Here is a 15,467-nt window from a genome sequence, read left to right as displayed (position 1 = left end):
TTTGAACTATAGAAAGTATGTCAATGGTTGAAATCTGTGCTTTTGGGTGTTACATGAGTTATTACAGTAATCTACGTCACAGCAGCTCAGACGAGGAACAAGCCAGCCAGCCGGAAACGCATGTGTCAGAACAGGGCCGGCCCGTGGCATAGGCCGTATAGGCAAATGCTAAGGGCGCCGTCCATCAGGGGGCGCCATGCCAGTGCCACAAATGTTGGAGAAAAAAAAAAAGAAAAAAAGTTGTTACTATTATTTCTAAATACAAAAAATAATCTCACGTTAATTAAAATGCAAAGTAAGGCCTATTTAATAGAAATATTATTTGTTACAACATTACGCCCCCCCTCCTCCCCCCGCACGGTGCGCCCCCTCCCTTCCCGTATCATGACTCTTTTTGGACGTCACCACATCAAAAAATCAACACAAGATGTCAAAACGGCCAAAACTGTCAGGTGCCCAGGGAAGAAAAAAGAGAAAAGAAGAGGAGAAACGAGAAAAGACAGAGGTAGCAGGTAGGTAACGTTAGCCTACATGAAATTATTTGTCTGTTACAGAATGTGATAGTAACCTGGCCACCTAAAATCTTGCCTAGGGCGCCAGATTGATTAGGGCCGGGCCTGGGTCAGAAACAGATGCGAAAGCAGATTTTCACTTGATATTGTCGGTGTCTATTACACCTTGCAATCATATTTTGCTGTTTTTTTATATTTTGGTTGTTCTTTGCTTGTCTGTAAAATATACACAACTATGGAGGAGCTGGAGTTGCGGACGTTGAAGATTTCTATTCGGAATCATGACAAGAGGACATCTGCTGATTGGAGTATGCGTTGCCCTGGTGTATCGACAAATTGGAAGATACTGGCAGCTGTTCAAAGTACCATAAATCTGCCACAAATAATTGGAGGATGCAGACAGAACTGTGGGTCCTCAGACTTTTGTGATTTTGGACTATATTGCAAACTTGGCGACTTCTGGAGACACCGTCCACTCTGATGGTGAAGTATGATGAATTTGAGGACCATAAATAGACAGAGTGAAAAGTTAAAATTTGTTTTCGCTGGCCCAAACACAAACCTTCTAATCTGGATTGTTTTCCCTGGCTGCAAGCGACGTGGCAAGGTCACTACTAAGAGACTCTCCCAGAGGACAGTGCAGTGAAGACGCTACAAACTCCTTCCCTGTCTCCCATGGACGCACACCTGTTGTTGTTCGACTTTTCTTGGACTGACTGGCTGTTCTATTGCGTTTGCGATAGCACCAAGGTCGCGGAACAGAGTCACGCTGCACACATATGCTTACACACATATGGCTTACACACATATGCATCCACGAAAAATATACCCCACACACACATATCCCACCCTGCATCCCACACCTTTGACACTTCACCCCATGTGTTATGACGGAAAACGGTGCAGTGCCCCTAGTGGCTGGCAGCTTCGAGCTGGATGCCCATCCCCTTACTCGTTGCAAGTCTCAAGTTGTATGTCGTAATATGTCTATATACAGGGCGCCGTAAGTGGTGACCCATCAGAGTTCCTACTGTGTTGCCTTGTACAGTGTGTGTCTAATCTTGAACGGGTTTGTGCTGAAAATGAAATGTTGTTGTACTTTTGTGCAATGACAATAAAGATCCATCCAAATTAAGGGCGCTTCTATAAAACATTTAGGTCACGTCCCCACCTCAGGCCTACTGGGGTGAGACCTAGATCCTCATTTTAAGCATACGGAGGCACATTAATTTCACAAACGCATCACTATGTTCACTTTGTCCTTCAACACCACTGGTTATTACTCACTGTAGACTTCATGAAAGCCAACAAACAAAATAAAACATCTCTTAGTGAACAAGGTCTGCTGTCACTGGAATGCTGACTGACAGGGTGGTGACATTCCGTTTAGATGAAGAATTACTCATAATTCTCGTAAAGAAAATAGCTAGATGCCACTGGGGTACTAAGAAATCCTTAAAGCCAGAAAGATATATTAGACAGATTGAAATGCTAAAATCAAGGGAGAGGTTAAAAACACACCTGTCACCAGCTAGCAGCAGTCCAGACTGCTTGCCGGGCGCTGGAAACGGCCTTGTTGAGAAACGGAGCCCCCTACTGTCCGCTACACAGGCAGTGTGATGGAATACAGAAGGTACCAGCTCCATTAGTACCTTTTTTTTAATGTGGTCACTACTCAACCGAGTCAACACTCAAGATTGATTGAACTAATTCAGAACAGCTGTTCTGGAACTCCAAACTCTTAGTTTCCAATCCTGGAATAAGCCAACTCATAATTTAGGGTTTGGCTCACTTTTTCTCACTGGCACTCATCGAGGGCGGACGCTCCCCTTTCCTCTCCCTTATCTCCTGCTTGCTTATTTGTCTTGTCTTGTCTTAACTTTCTTGTTGCATCTTTTTGCACTGCTCTCCAAATCTAAACATTGGAACTAATTAACTGGCCTCAATGAAATTGACAAGATCTTGGGTTTGGGGGAACCTGCTTGTCTTGACGGAGCGGTTGTTGCTGGATACACGACGGACTCTTGGGAGGAGTGCCGCGTGCCTGGCGACCAACATTCCCTCTAAGGTGCGCGCCTGTGCAATTGCGCACTGCTCACGCGTCCTCTGCACACAGCAAATTAATGCCGCGCAGAAAATCAAAAATCCCATCTGAACTTTAAACAAAATAAACACATTACAATTTATTCTGTATGATTTTGCAATGCAACTCTATGAGTGACAGTGACAACAAGAGTGGCCCCAATGAATAAAACAATCTTTGTCAACACAGTTCAATTATCGTCTGTCGAGACACTTTACGGACAGGAATTCTATCAATCACTTTATTGAACGAAACTGTTTGTAACCACACCAAAAACATGAGTAAAAAAAACTTTTCTGCTATACAAACCAGGCTTAAACCAACTTTGTCATCCGTCGCTTCAGCTGGGGAATCCACTCACCTGTCAGCTGCTTCGTAGCTGTCTCCTGCACACGCCCTTCCTGCAGGAGACGCGCCGACCACGCCCCTCCACAGGAGGCTAGTACGTCTTTTAGTTTTTGTTAAAAGACGGTCTGCAGCAGCCTACACTTGCTGCAGACACTTGCTGCGTGTGTCAGAAACAGATGCAGAAGCAAATTTTTGCAACAAAGGTCTGCGTAAAAGTGATAATATGTCATATTGTAAGTGTTTATTACACTTTGCATTCATATTTTGCTGTTTTTTTTACACTTTTATTGTGTTTTGCTTGATTGAGGAGCTGGTCTGAGAAGTAAAAGAGGAGCGATACTTATATGTTGTTAATATTCTGTCATGATCGTTACCCGGATCATGGCATGATTTATGTTGGTTATGTTTCTGGTTTTAGTCTGTTTCCTGGTTGCACCCTCTTTCCCTGTTTATTCTTGGTTTCCATGGGCACTGATTCTCCTCACCTGTCTTAGTTTTGCAATTAGTGTTTCCACCAGGTGTTTTGGCTAATCACTCCCCTTTATAGTTTCCTGTCACCCAGCAGTAAGTGCTGGATCAATGTTTGCTTTATGCAACATTTACGTTTCCTCTGGTTTTCTCCTCATAGTAAGTTTGTGCACGCTAGCATTCCTTGTTTATCACCCTTGGTGACATTTTGGTTTTTGTTTAGCTCCACGCTTGCTAGCGTCCTCAGTTTCGTATTTTTGTCCTGCCTTTTATTTATTAAATATACTTAAATCTTACCTGCACTCCGCTCCTGCTTGTCTCCTGCCTTGGAAGGAACACGACAACCACAACCATGCGTCCCAGACGTAACAGATTGACCCAGCCAGACGAAGTGTTCCTGTCCAACACGGACAAACAAGAGATCCTCCTGGAACTCCAAGCGGACATCCAGCCGTGGCAATACGAGGACGAAGCCGAGCTGTCCGAAGAAGACCTTCCGGCCGACGCCATGGTAGCATGGGGGCAGCTAATGGCTAAATTCACGGAAGCAGAGACCCGTTTCCTCCCCCACTCTCAAGCCACCCGGACGTCGTCCACCCCACCTGGTACGCGAAGGCTCCGGCAGCGGGCTAGGTCAGGGGGTACAACACGGACACTTTGCCCTCAACATTGTTTGCCAGGCTCTTCCCTTGCGGCTTCTCCTCCCCTCAGACACCACCTGCTGGCAACTGTCCAGAAAGGCGCCAGCGGCGCACACGCACAAGGCCAGCTTCCAGGCTTCCTAGAGCCCATCCGCCCGTACCCTCTGCTCCCGCCGAACAAGCGCTCCCCCCACCAGCTCCATCTAGCATCTGGAATCTGCTTCCTGAGGGGGGGGCCAGTGCTGGTAGCGTGTCAGCTGGGGCAAGCAGACCTCATTCCACTGAGGATGCTGCCTGCCTCTTCTCCAGCGGGGGCGCTGTCTGCTTCGGCCCCACTTCCTGCTCCGTCTCCTCTGTCTGCTGTACCACATGCTGCTCGGTCTTCTCCACTTCCTGTTCCAGCCCAGTCATCTTCTGGGAAAAACCTTGAAGAATACAGTCCGGCTTGGGTGGATGAGTGGTACCGCAAGGTACTTATTGAACTGCAACTGGAGGAACAATCCCAATCAGCAGAGAACACTCCGCCCACTCCTCTTTCTCCTCCCACGCCGACAGCCCGGATGCCTGCCACTCTGACGCCACCATCAACCCTGGTGGTCCTGCAAACGCCATCCTCTCCACCTCCTGCTCCAGCGCTGCAAAGCACAAGAGACCCCGCAGAGACCGACCCAGTAAAAAGGGCATTGCACCAACAGTCCAAACAACTTGGACAACAGGAGGAACAGTTTGGCGTTCTTGGGGCTTGCGTCAACGCCATGGCGGAACGCCAAGACGCCCGCCTTGACGCTTTGGAGAGACAGCTGGGAAGTATTCTCACCGCGCTGCAGGTGATGATTCCCCCTACGGCCAACCCAGCAGCCCAGCTGAGACATCCACCACTCGCAGATACTCCGTTGCCTGCTCCGCCCACGCCGACAGACGAGCCGCCTGCTCCGCCTCTGGCTCCGCCCACGCCGAAAGACGAGCCGCCTGCTCCGCCTCTGGCTCCGCCCACGCCGACAGACGAGCCGCCTGCTCCGCCTCTGGCTCCGCCCATGCCGACGGCGCCTCCTGCTTCCATGGCGACGGCGCCTCCTGCTTCCATGGCGACGGCGCCTCCTGCTTCCACGGCGACGGCGCCTCCTGCTTCCACGGCGACGGCGCCTCCTGCTTCCACGGCGACGACGCCTCCTGTTTCCACGGCGACGACGCTTCCTGTTTCCACGGCGACGACGCTTCCTGTTTCCACGGCGACGACGCTTCCTGTTTCCACGGCGACGACGCTTCCTGTTTCCACGGCGACGACGCTTCCTGTTTCCACGGCGACGACGCTTCCTGTTACCACGGCGACGACGCTTCCTGTTACCACGGCGACGACGCCTCCTGCGCCTGCCTCGCCTACGACGTACCCACCTCGTGTCCGGCGGGCCGCAGCACGGCGCCGCCCACCTCCTCGTGTCCGGCGGGCCGCACCTCGGCGCCGCCCACCTCCTCTTGTCCGGCGGGCCGCACCTCGGCGCCGCCCACCTCCTCGTGTCCGGCGGGCCGCAGCACGGCGCCGCCCACCTCCTCGTGTCCGGCGGGCCGCACCTCGGCGCCGCCCACCTCCTCTTGTCCGGCGGGCCGCACCACGGCGCCGCCCACCTTGTCGTTTCTGGACTTTTCATGGACGCTTTTGGCGCCAACAGCCGCGACGCCCCAGACTTTGGTACAGGACTCAAAGACTGCTGAGGTTCTGGCGCCAGTCTCGTCCGCCTCCTCAACGGCCACAGACACGGCCGTTCCGAGGTCGCCCGCCTCGACGATTGCGGCGACAATCCACCCGCCGCCGCCACTTGACTTGTCCCCGGTGGCTTCGGGGACACATGGCCTGGCGGCCCACCACCAAGTCCTCCCTCCACCCTCCCGTGACTTTTGACTTTCTGGGTTTTTTTTGTTGGGGAGGGGTTTCTAGTTTGGGACGTCTGGGATCCGTCCCTTAAGGGGGGGGGGGGTTATGTCATGATCGTTACCCGGATCATGGCATGATTTATGTTGGTTATGTTTCTGGTTTTAGTCTGTTTCCTGGTTGCACCCTCTTTCCCTGTTTATTCTTGGTTTCCATGGGCACTGATTCTCCTCACCTGTCTTAGTTTTGCAATTAGTGTTTCCACCAGGTGTTTTGGCTAATCACTCCCCTTTATAGTTTCCTGTCACCCAGCAGTAAGTGCTGGGTCAATGTTTGCTTTATGCAACATTTACGTTTCCTCTGGTTTTCTCCTCATAGTAAGTTTGTGCACGCTAGCATTCCTTGTTTATCACCCTTGGTGACATTTTGGTTTTTGTTTAGCTCCACGCTTGCTAGCGTCCTCAGTTTCGTATTTTTGTCCTGCCTTTTATTTATTAAATATACTTAAATCTTACCTGCACTCCGCTCCTGCTTGTCTCCTGCCTTGGAAGGAACACGACAACCACAACCATGCGTCCCAGACGTAACATATTCAGTGTTTTATTATACATAGTTAATATTGTAAATCCCACTTTCTTTATTTTCATCTACATTTTGGGTGTCCCATTCAGTAAAAAACTGTAAAATTCCATTCCTTTTTTTCAGGTGGTCTGTCATAACGTTTTTAGAACTCTTATCGGACATTGTGATTTTTTGTATTAGTGTTCCTGAAAAAAAGGACCCAAACACATAGTGTACAGCGGATTTTTACAGCTAAATGTGTACATATAATTTATACACACATAAACATTGGCACCCCCCCAGACACAGTCAAAATATTTGCCCAGCTCTGTCATAGACCGTTCTGTAGAGTAGTCATGGTAGCCTGGCTATCGCTTGCTGTTACAGGCAGATATATCTGAATGTCATCTGCCAAACCGTGAAAATATCACACCGGGGTCGCATAGTTTCACGGTGGTCATTTCACTAAGATGCAGATGGACATCAGGAAGCAGTATTCAGGTAAGAAAGATGATTTAATCCAATAATCAGGTCAAAATATGAAAATACAAGACTTGCCGATGGCACGGGAAGCAAGTAATAAATAGCTCTTTAATTAGTGACTGGGAGCAGGTGAGCGTCCCGGCCACTAATCAGAGGCAGGTGACAAAAATCAGCACCCATGGCAACAAAGAAAACAAACAAGGGTGCTCAAACAGAACTAATCACCAACTAAAATATCAAAATATCAAGTATCAACGGATCATGACAGAAAAGTAACGTTGTGCTTTTTAAAAACAGAGCCCAGGCATGTATGAAGAAAAGAGGACATACGCCAAAATTGAACCTTGGGGTACACCACAGGACTAGTGGTTGAGGCTTACAAAGAAACTTCTATTGGTCAAAAATGACTGGAACCAATTTAGGGCTGTACACTTAACATACAAACATGACACCAGGCGAATACAAATAATACTTATCTTATGGTATTAAATATGGGTTACAATTGAAAATGATAAAAAAAAATTAAAAAAATTCAAACAATAAAAAATATTGGTATTGATAATACTGGCCGAATATTTATTAATCCCACCATAGTTAGCAGACAGGTTTGATTAAGGAGGTTACGGATTCCGAGCATTTCAGCAAAGAGAAGACGAAAGCAGATTTACCTTGTACACAACTTTATATTTTTTAGAGTATTTGATCAAAAATAAACTTACTGTATTGCCAACACTGGTATTCAATATCATTTTAAAAGCCCTAAAATTGAGCATATTGACACATTAATAGTGCTCAAAACTGAGGGTTGTTGTTCTAAGACTGGTCTTTTGATAGAGCTCTGTTACTGGATCTGATTGGATTGTGCAAATAGTCTTGATGTTGTGGTCATTGTGTCATTGACCGTTGGCAGTAAATATTTCACATGCTGCTGCCTCTACTCGCTATTTATGCACTGAATGAGCCAATGAATTTAGAGGAAGTGAGCTTAAGTTCAATAGCACTGTCCGCATGGTCAGGTGTTAGCACAGACTGTTAAAAGGGTACTGGTATTGACGTAAACAAGAGCCATCAGTTGTTAACACTTTCCTGTCATTGCACACGTTTACAAGGAAACTGTTGACATGCACAGCTTCGCTTATCAGTTCATGCTCACAGACTTACAGTAGGACAGCGATGGTCTCTAAGGCCTTGTGCAAACCGGAACGTTTTGAGGTCAGAACAATGAAGTATTGTGTTGTTTGCACATGGCAACTGCGTGCTGGGTGCCCAGAAACTATATTTTTCTCGTTCTTGCGATATTTGGTTTTCTTTCAAAGTAATGTGCCTCACAGAAGATGCGCTTCTGTGCATGTGCTTTCTTGCATGTGCTTTTGTGCGCATTCGAGGAGCCAGTGACGTGAGTTTGGCTGGCTCTCCTATGCCTGGACTGCACTGTTTTGCTGCCTCGGACATAAAAAGTTTGGCAAGGTTGCCATTTTGGTTGCAATATTCCACCAGTGTCGGAGAGGAGGGCTGCGTGTCATGACGGCGTGACGACACCAACTTCAGCCTTCATCGGCGACGTGCAGGCTCGGCACTTGACCACAAAGTGCCATTAAAGAAAGAATGATTCTACGGCCACCAAACCATCAACTCCTCCGGTGAGTCTTGTAATGCCTCCATTTCCTCCCAAATCATCCTCCCAAACCCCTTCTTCGTATATTCGTCTGCGAAATCATGCGGTTTCAGCATTCTGTCGGTGTTCATGTCGTGTGGCACGGCGAAGGTTATTGCGATTTGATGTGCGTGGAGCAGACAGCGTCCACAAAGCACAGCCGTACTTGACATCGCCATAGAAAGAATAATGTGCCGACGAAGAATGGTGATTATAGTATGTAGTAGTCCTAATTACCAACAGAAAACAGCTGCGGGGAAAAGTGTTCAGGGGACAATTGCGTGAAGCAGTACAAGACAACACCAACAAAACAGGAAGCGCCCCCAAAATAAGAGCGCAGTATAGGAAGTGAAACCAATTACTGAAGAAACAATGAATGACCTGGAGTAACAGATGTCATGATGATGTTCATGTATTGTTCACAATGACCAATGACCTGATGTTATACATGTTTTATACAAATATCTGTACCAATGACTTGATAATGTTCATTTGTAATCCACATATCTGTACCAATGACTTGCTGTTTGTGTTCTAAACATAACAGTATTAATGACTTGATACTGTCCATGTGTCATTCAAGATTAAAGATGGCGGTGCGCACGGATGCAGCAGCTTACAGCTCCCTCTTTCGGTGCTTCCTTTTATGTTTTATATTATTTTTGGTTATGTCTGTCTACCTTCGCGACACAACACAGTCGTCAAAACCTGCTGGACATTGGTTTTCAACACAGGATAGCTTTTTCGAGCGATTTCCACCGCTCACACAACATACCCGACGAGATAGCGAGACCGCCGGAATCTCCGTGGATTGTTATCGAACCCGGCAGGCGACGCAGGCGGCGGCGAGACGGGAAACAAAAGCGGGGCTGCCGGTCTGGTCTCCTGGAGAGAATCAAGAAACAGCCCCACAAACCTCCGCTGCCGAGCATATACCTCACCAACGCCAGATCCATGGCTCACAAAATGGACGAGCTAAAACTTGAGCTAGCTGGAAATAGCTACATCAAGGTCTGCCGTTTTTTGGTCTTTTCCAAAACCTGGCTTCACCCCCTAATCCCCGACGCTGCGGTGCAGCTAGCAGGCCGCACGCTGCTACGTCGGGACCGAAACGAGGACTCTGGTAAGAGCAGGGGAGGTGGTCTCTGTGTTTATGTACATAATGCATGGTCTAATAACAGCACTATCATAGACAGTCACTGTTCCCCTGACCTCAAGTTCATGTCAGTGAAATATAGACCCTTTTTTCTGCCAAGAGAGCTAACAGTAGCAATCATCACGGCAGTTTACATACCACCGGATGCTAATGTTAGCATGGCTCTCTCTCTACTGCTAAACACAATAAATAAACAGCTACGTGCCCACCCAAATGGCGCTCACATTGTTGCTGGAGATTTTATTAAAGCAAATCTGAAAACAGGACTACCAAAATTTGACCAGTAAGTTAAATGCCCAACTAGAGCGGGAAACACTCTTGATCATGTTAACTCCAATATCAAAGAGGCATATAGAGCCATCCCCCTCCCCTACCTAGGCCAGTCAGACCACCTCTCCTTGGTGCTCATCCCTGCCTACACCCCATTCAGATCAAGGACAAAAGCAGTAATAAAGACTGTTACAACTTGGCCTGAGGATGCACTCCCACAGCTACAGGACTGCTTTGCACACACTGCATGGGATGTTTTTGAAGACCAAGACCTGCCCGCACACACAGAGTCGGTACTATCCTACATGAAGTACTGTATCGGTAATGCCACTGTGGAAAAAAGCATCCGGTTTTACCCAAACCAGAAACCCTGGATGAAAAGCCAGGTCCACATGCTCCTCTGGGCCCGCAACACCGCCTTCAGGTCAGGTGACAGTGCTCTATACAGCGCTGCGCTAGCTGACCTGAAGAGAGGACTCAAGGAAGCCAAGGTGGACTACAAAGAGAGGATCGAAGATCATCTCTCAAGCAACAACCCACTGCAGATGTGGCAGGGCATACAGCACATCACCAATTACAAAGGCTGTGACGCAGCAACCAAGGACTGGGATGTATCGCTGGCAGAGGAGCTGAACCGCTTCCTTGCTCGCTTTGAAACATCACAACCAGTCACAGCCGCACCACCCCCAGGCCCCAGCACTCCCACACTCACTCTTGAGGAGCACAAGGTCAGGCGGGTGCTCAGGGCAGTGAACCCCAGGAAGGCGGCTGGTCCAGACGTTGTACCCGGGAAGGTGCTCTAAGCATGTGCTGACCAGCTCTCCTACATTATCACCGTCCTCTTCAACCTCTCCTTGGCACAGGCACTCATCCCACCCTGCCTTAAATCCGCCACAATTATCCCGGTACCCAAGAAAGCTGCCACAAACAACCTCAACGACTATCGGCCAGTAGCACTCACACCTGTCATCATGGAGTGCTTCGAGAGGCTGGTCCTACACCACATCCAAGCACAGCAGTTTGCCTACCGGGCAAACAGATCCACGGACAACGCCATTAACAATGGCTCTCCACTCTGCACTGAGCCACCTGGAACACCGGGGAAGCTATGTCAGGATGCTTTTCATCGACTATAGCTCTGCCTTTAATACCATCATACCAGACATCCTGGTCACCAAACTGCTGGACGTAGGCCTCCCCACCCCCACCTGTCTTGACTGTAGTCCAGCCCACCCAGATCACACCATCATCAAAATCGGCGATGACACAACGGTGTTTGGTCCCATTACAGGGGGGGATGAGTCTGCATACAGAGATGAGGTCCTGAAACTATCAGTGTGGTGTTCAGTGAATAATCTGTCACTGAACCCCACAAAAACCAAGGAACTCATCTTTGACTTCAGGAAAAACACTGCAGACCCTCTACATCAACGGCGAGGAGGTGGAGAGAGTCAGCTCCTTTAAGTTTCTCGGCACCCTCATATCTGCCGATCTCTCCTGGACCCAAAATACAACTGCAGTTATCCGGAAGGCCCAGCGGAGACTCCACTTCCTGAGAGTGCTGAGGAAGAACAGACTAGAGAGGCAGCTGATGGTGACCTTCTATTGCTCGGCTGTCAAGAGCCTGCTGACGTACTGCATAACAATGTGGTATGCCAGCTTCACTGAAGCAGACAAAAAGGCGATTCAGTCTGCACAAAAAATCATGGGCTGCCCCCTCCCCTCCCTGAAGGATTTACACAACTCCCGTTGCCTCAACAGAGCAAAAAGCATCACCAAGGACAGCACACAACCTGGCTTCCACCTGTTCGAACTGCTACCATCGGGCAGGCGCTACAGGTGCATCAGAGCCAGAACAAACAGTCTCAGAGACAGCTTCTTTCCCAGAGCTGTCACCATCTTGAACTCTAACTTATAATAAATAATTCACCCCTATACAATATCCTACCCTTATACCCTACTGTGCAATATTACTCTTCGAGTGCAATAAATCCGACACTGATTGTTATTTATTACTCCGGTACTCTTGTCTTGTTCTGTATACTGTACAGTATTTTGTATTTGTATAGGGTTTTGTATATTGTACAGGATTGCTTATTATTTTTATTGGAGTCTGTTTATTTCAATTCTTAGTTTTATCCCATATTTGTTCCCACTACCACACCTTAAGTTGGAGTCCTTAATCTCGTTATATGCAAATATAATGACAATAAAGTCCATTCTATTCTATTCTATATATCTTAACCAATGACTAAATACTATTCATGTATCATCCATATACAGTATCTGTACCAATGACTTGATGCTGTTCATGCATTGTTTATATACCTGTACCAATGACTTGATGCTGTTCATGCATTGTTTATATACCTGTACCAATGACTTGATGCTGTTCATGCATTGTTTATATAAATGATAAATGATAAATGGGTACTTGTATAGTGCTTTTCTACCTTCAAGGTACTCAAAGCGCTTTGACAGTATTTTCACATTCACCCATTCACACACTGATGGCGGGAGCTGCCATGCAAGGCGCTAACCAGCAGCCATCAGGAGCAAGGGGTGAAGTGTCTTGCCCAAGGACACAACGGATGTGACTAGGATGGTCGAAGGTGGGGATTGAACCCCAGTAACCAGCAACCCTCCGGCCTCTCTACCAACTTCGCCACGCCGTCTCCTATATACCTGTACCAATGACTTGATGCTGTTCATGTGCAATCCACAGATCTGTATTAATGACTTAATGTTCAAGTGTCATCCATGTATCTGTACCAATGACTTGATACATCTAAACCAGTGACTTGATGCTTTTCATGTGTCAAATATATACTGCATCTGTACCAAAGTCCTTGGGCCTGATCTACTAACGATTGGCATGTGTTAAAACCTGTGCAAACTTGTAGCACACGCAAAGCTGATCTACTAAACGTGTGCCCAGTAGATAGTGTCTGTTATGTGAACAGAATATGGAGAGCATTCCATTTAGCGTGTCTGTCTTCATGGACATGCGGTATAGGAGGAGAAGATGCAAAAATGTTAATTAGCATGGGCAATGGGATTTATCAACACTGATCATTGTTTTGCAAGCAGTATTTTGTGTTTTATCGAGCACATCTGAAAGAAAAGTACGTGCAAACCAACACAGATATGCACACGGCTGTGACAATGGAAGTGCTCGTGCTGCAAAAACAGACGAACAGAGAATCCTGCGTCCTAAGTGGTGTGTCAACATACTTGGACTGTCAGCAATAAGAATATTAGTATTCAGCAACATTGTTTTATAAATTATAGCTGAATGCTGGGTGACTTAAATGGCTGACTAAAACAAATTTAATTGATTGACATTATTATTTTTTATTTAGGATATACACAACTTAAAACCAGTGAAGTTGGCACGTTGTGTAAATCGTAAATAAAAACAGAATTCAATGATTTGTAAATCCTTTTCAACTTACATTCAATTGAATAGGCTGCAAAGACAAGATATTTAATGTACGAACTGAGAAACAAAAATTATTTTTTTCCAGCAAATTTTCATTAATTTAGAATTTAATGGCAGCAACACATTGCAAAAAAGTTGGCACAGGGGCATTTTTACCACTGTGTTACATGGCCTTTCCTTTTAACAACACTCAGTAAACGTTTGGGAACTGAGGAGACACATTTTTGAAGCTTTACAGCTGGAATTCTTTCCCATTTTTGCTTGATGTACAGCTTAAGTTGTTCAACAGCCTGGGGTCTCTGTTGTCGTATTTTAGGCTTCATAATGCGCCACACATTTTCAATGGGAGACAGGTCTGGACTACAGGCAGGCCAGTCTAGTACCCGCACTCTTTTACTATGAAGCCACACTGTTGTAATATGTGGCTTGGCATTGTCTTGCTGAAATAAGCAGGGATAACATTGCTTGGATGGCAATATGTTAATCCAAAACCTGTATGTACCTTTCAGCATTAATGGTGCCTTCACAGATGTGTAAGTTACCCATGCCTTGGGCACTAATACACCCCCATACCATCACAGATGCTGGCTTTTGAACTTTGCGCCTAGAACAATCCAGACGGTTCTTTTCCTCTTTGGTCCGGAGGGCACAACGTCCACAGTTTCCAAAAACAATTTAAAATGTGGACTCGTCAGTCTACATCAGTCCATCTTAGATGATCTTGGGCCCAGCGAAGCCGGCGGCGTTTCTGGGTGTTGTTGATTAATGGCTTTCGCTTTGCATAGTGGATTTTTAACATGCACTTACAGATGTAGCGACGAACTGTAGTTACTGACAGTGGTTTTCTGAAGTGTTCCTGAGTCTATGTGGTGATATCCTTTACACACAGAGGTCGCTTTTTGATGCAGTACCGCCTGAGGGATCGAAGGTCCGTAATATCATCGCTTACGTGCAGTGATTTCTCCAGATTCTCTGAACCTTTTGATGATATTACGGACCGTAGATGGTGAAATCCCTAAATTCCTTGTTGAGAAATGTTGTTCTTAAACTGTTGGACAATTTGCTCACGCATTTGTTCACAAAGTTTTGACCATCGCCCCATCCTTGTTTGTGAATGACTGAGCATTTCATGGAAGATGCTTTTATACCCAATCATGACACCCACCTGCTCCCAATTAGCCTGTTCACCTGTGGGATGTTCCAAATAAGTGTTTGATGAGCATTACTCAACTTTGTCAGTCTTTTTTGCCACTTGTCCCAGCTTTTTTGAAACATGTTGCCGAACGAGCTAATATTTGCAAAAAATAACAAAGTTTTCCAGTTCAAACGTTAAGTATCTTGTCTTTGCAGTCTATTCAATTGAATATATGTTGAAAAGGATGTGCACATCATTGTATTTTGTTTTTATTTACGATTTACACAACGTGCCAACTTCACTGGTTTTGGTGTTTGTACAATATTATAATAAAACGTCTTTTATAATGCATTATCTTGCATTTGAATCATTACAGACACACAAATGCGCTGCGATGATGTGCTCTACAGCACTGTCAGTGAGCTAAAAATGTTTCGGTTGATGAGATTGTAATTCAGAAAACGTGTTACAGATTATAGCTGCTGGTTCAACACATCACACACAGGTAGGAGCATCCTTGTTACATGTCTGTTTTTTGTGCCTGCGGATGACGGAGTCTCTCCCCTGTTCTTTTCTGTTTTCTATTTGCCATGGTTCCCTAGGTAAGGCGGGAGTGACTGAATACAGCTGTATGCTATCACCCACTCCCTATTTAGTCTGATCAGACACGTTTGTTCCATGCCAACTCTGCTCCATGTTCCACATCTACCTATTCGCTTAGTGGTTTTTGCTGCACAGCTTGTAAGTTTTTGTATTTTTGCTCAGTCCTCCTGTCTTCCCTTGAGCCCACTTTTAGTTTTTTCTTTTTTCTATTTTGTCTTTTTTCGTGCCACTGGTTGCCTCCCGC

At 46.5% G+C, this 15,467-nt stretch overlaps 1 protein-coding gene across 4 annotated transcripts in view; it reads left to right on the top strand.

The window, feature by feature from the left end:
- Nucleotides 1–15,467, top strand: part of tat (tyrosine aminotransferase) — a 65,177-nt gene that overhangs the window by 1,905 nt on the left and 47,805 nt on the right. The window contains exon 1 of one of the 4 annotated variants that reach the window (XM_061927884.1): nt 8,490–8,603. The exons of 2 other annotated variants lie outside the window; for them this stretch is intronic. In XM_061927884.1, the coding sequence (XP_061783868.1) occupies nt 8,569–8,603 (35 nt within the window). In that variant the 5' untranslated portion in view covers nt 8,490–8,568. Of the gene's footprint in view, nt 1–8,489; nt 8,604–15,467 lie in introns of those variants that run through there. One more of the 4 variants, XM_061927885.1, reaches the window with a different exon arrangement.

This window comes from Nerophis lumbriciformis, linkage group LG35, assembly GCF_033978685.3.
Source record: "Nerophis lumbriciformis linkage group LG35, RoL_Nlum_v2.1, whole genome shotgun sequence".
NCBI classification, from domain to species: domain Eukaryota; kingdom Metazoa; phylum Chordata; class Actinopteri; order Syngnathiformes; family Syngnathidae; genus Nerophis; species Nerophis lumbriciformis.
Note: the sequence above shows the minus strand (reverse complement) of the source record. Positions and strands in the feature narration are given on the sequence as shown.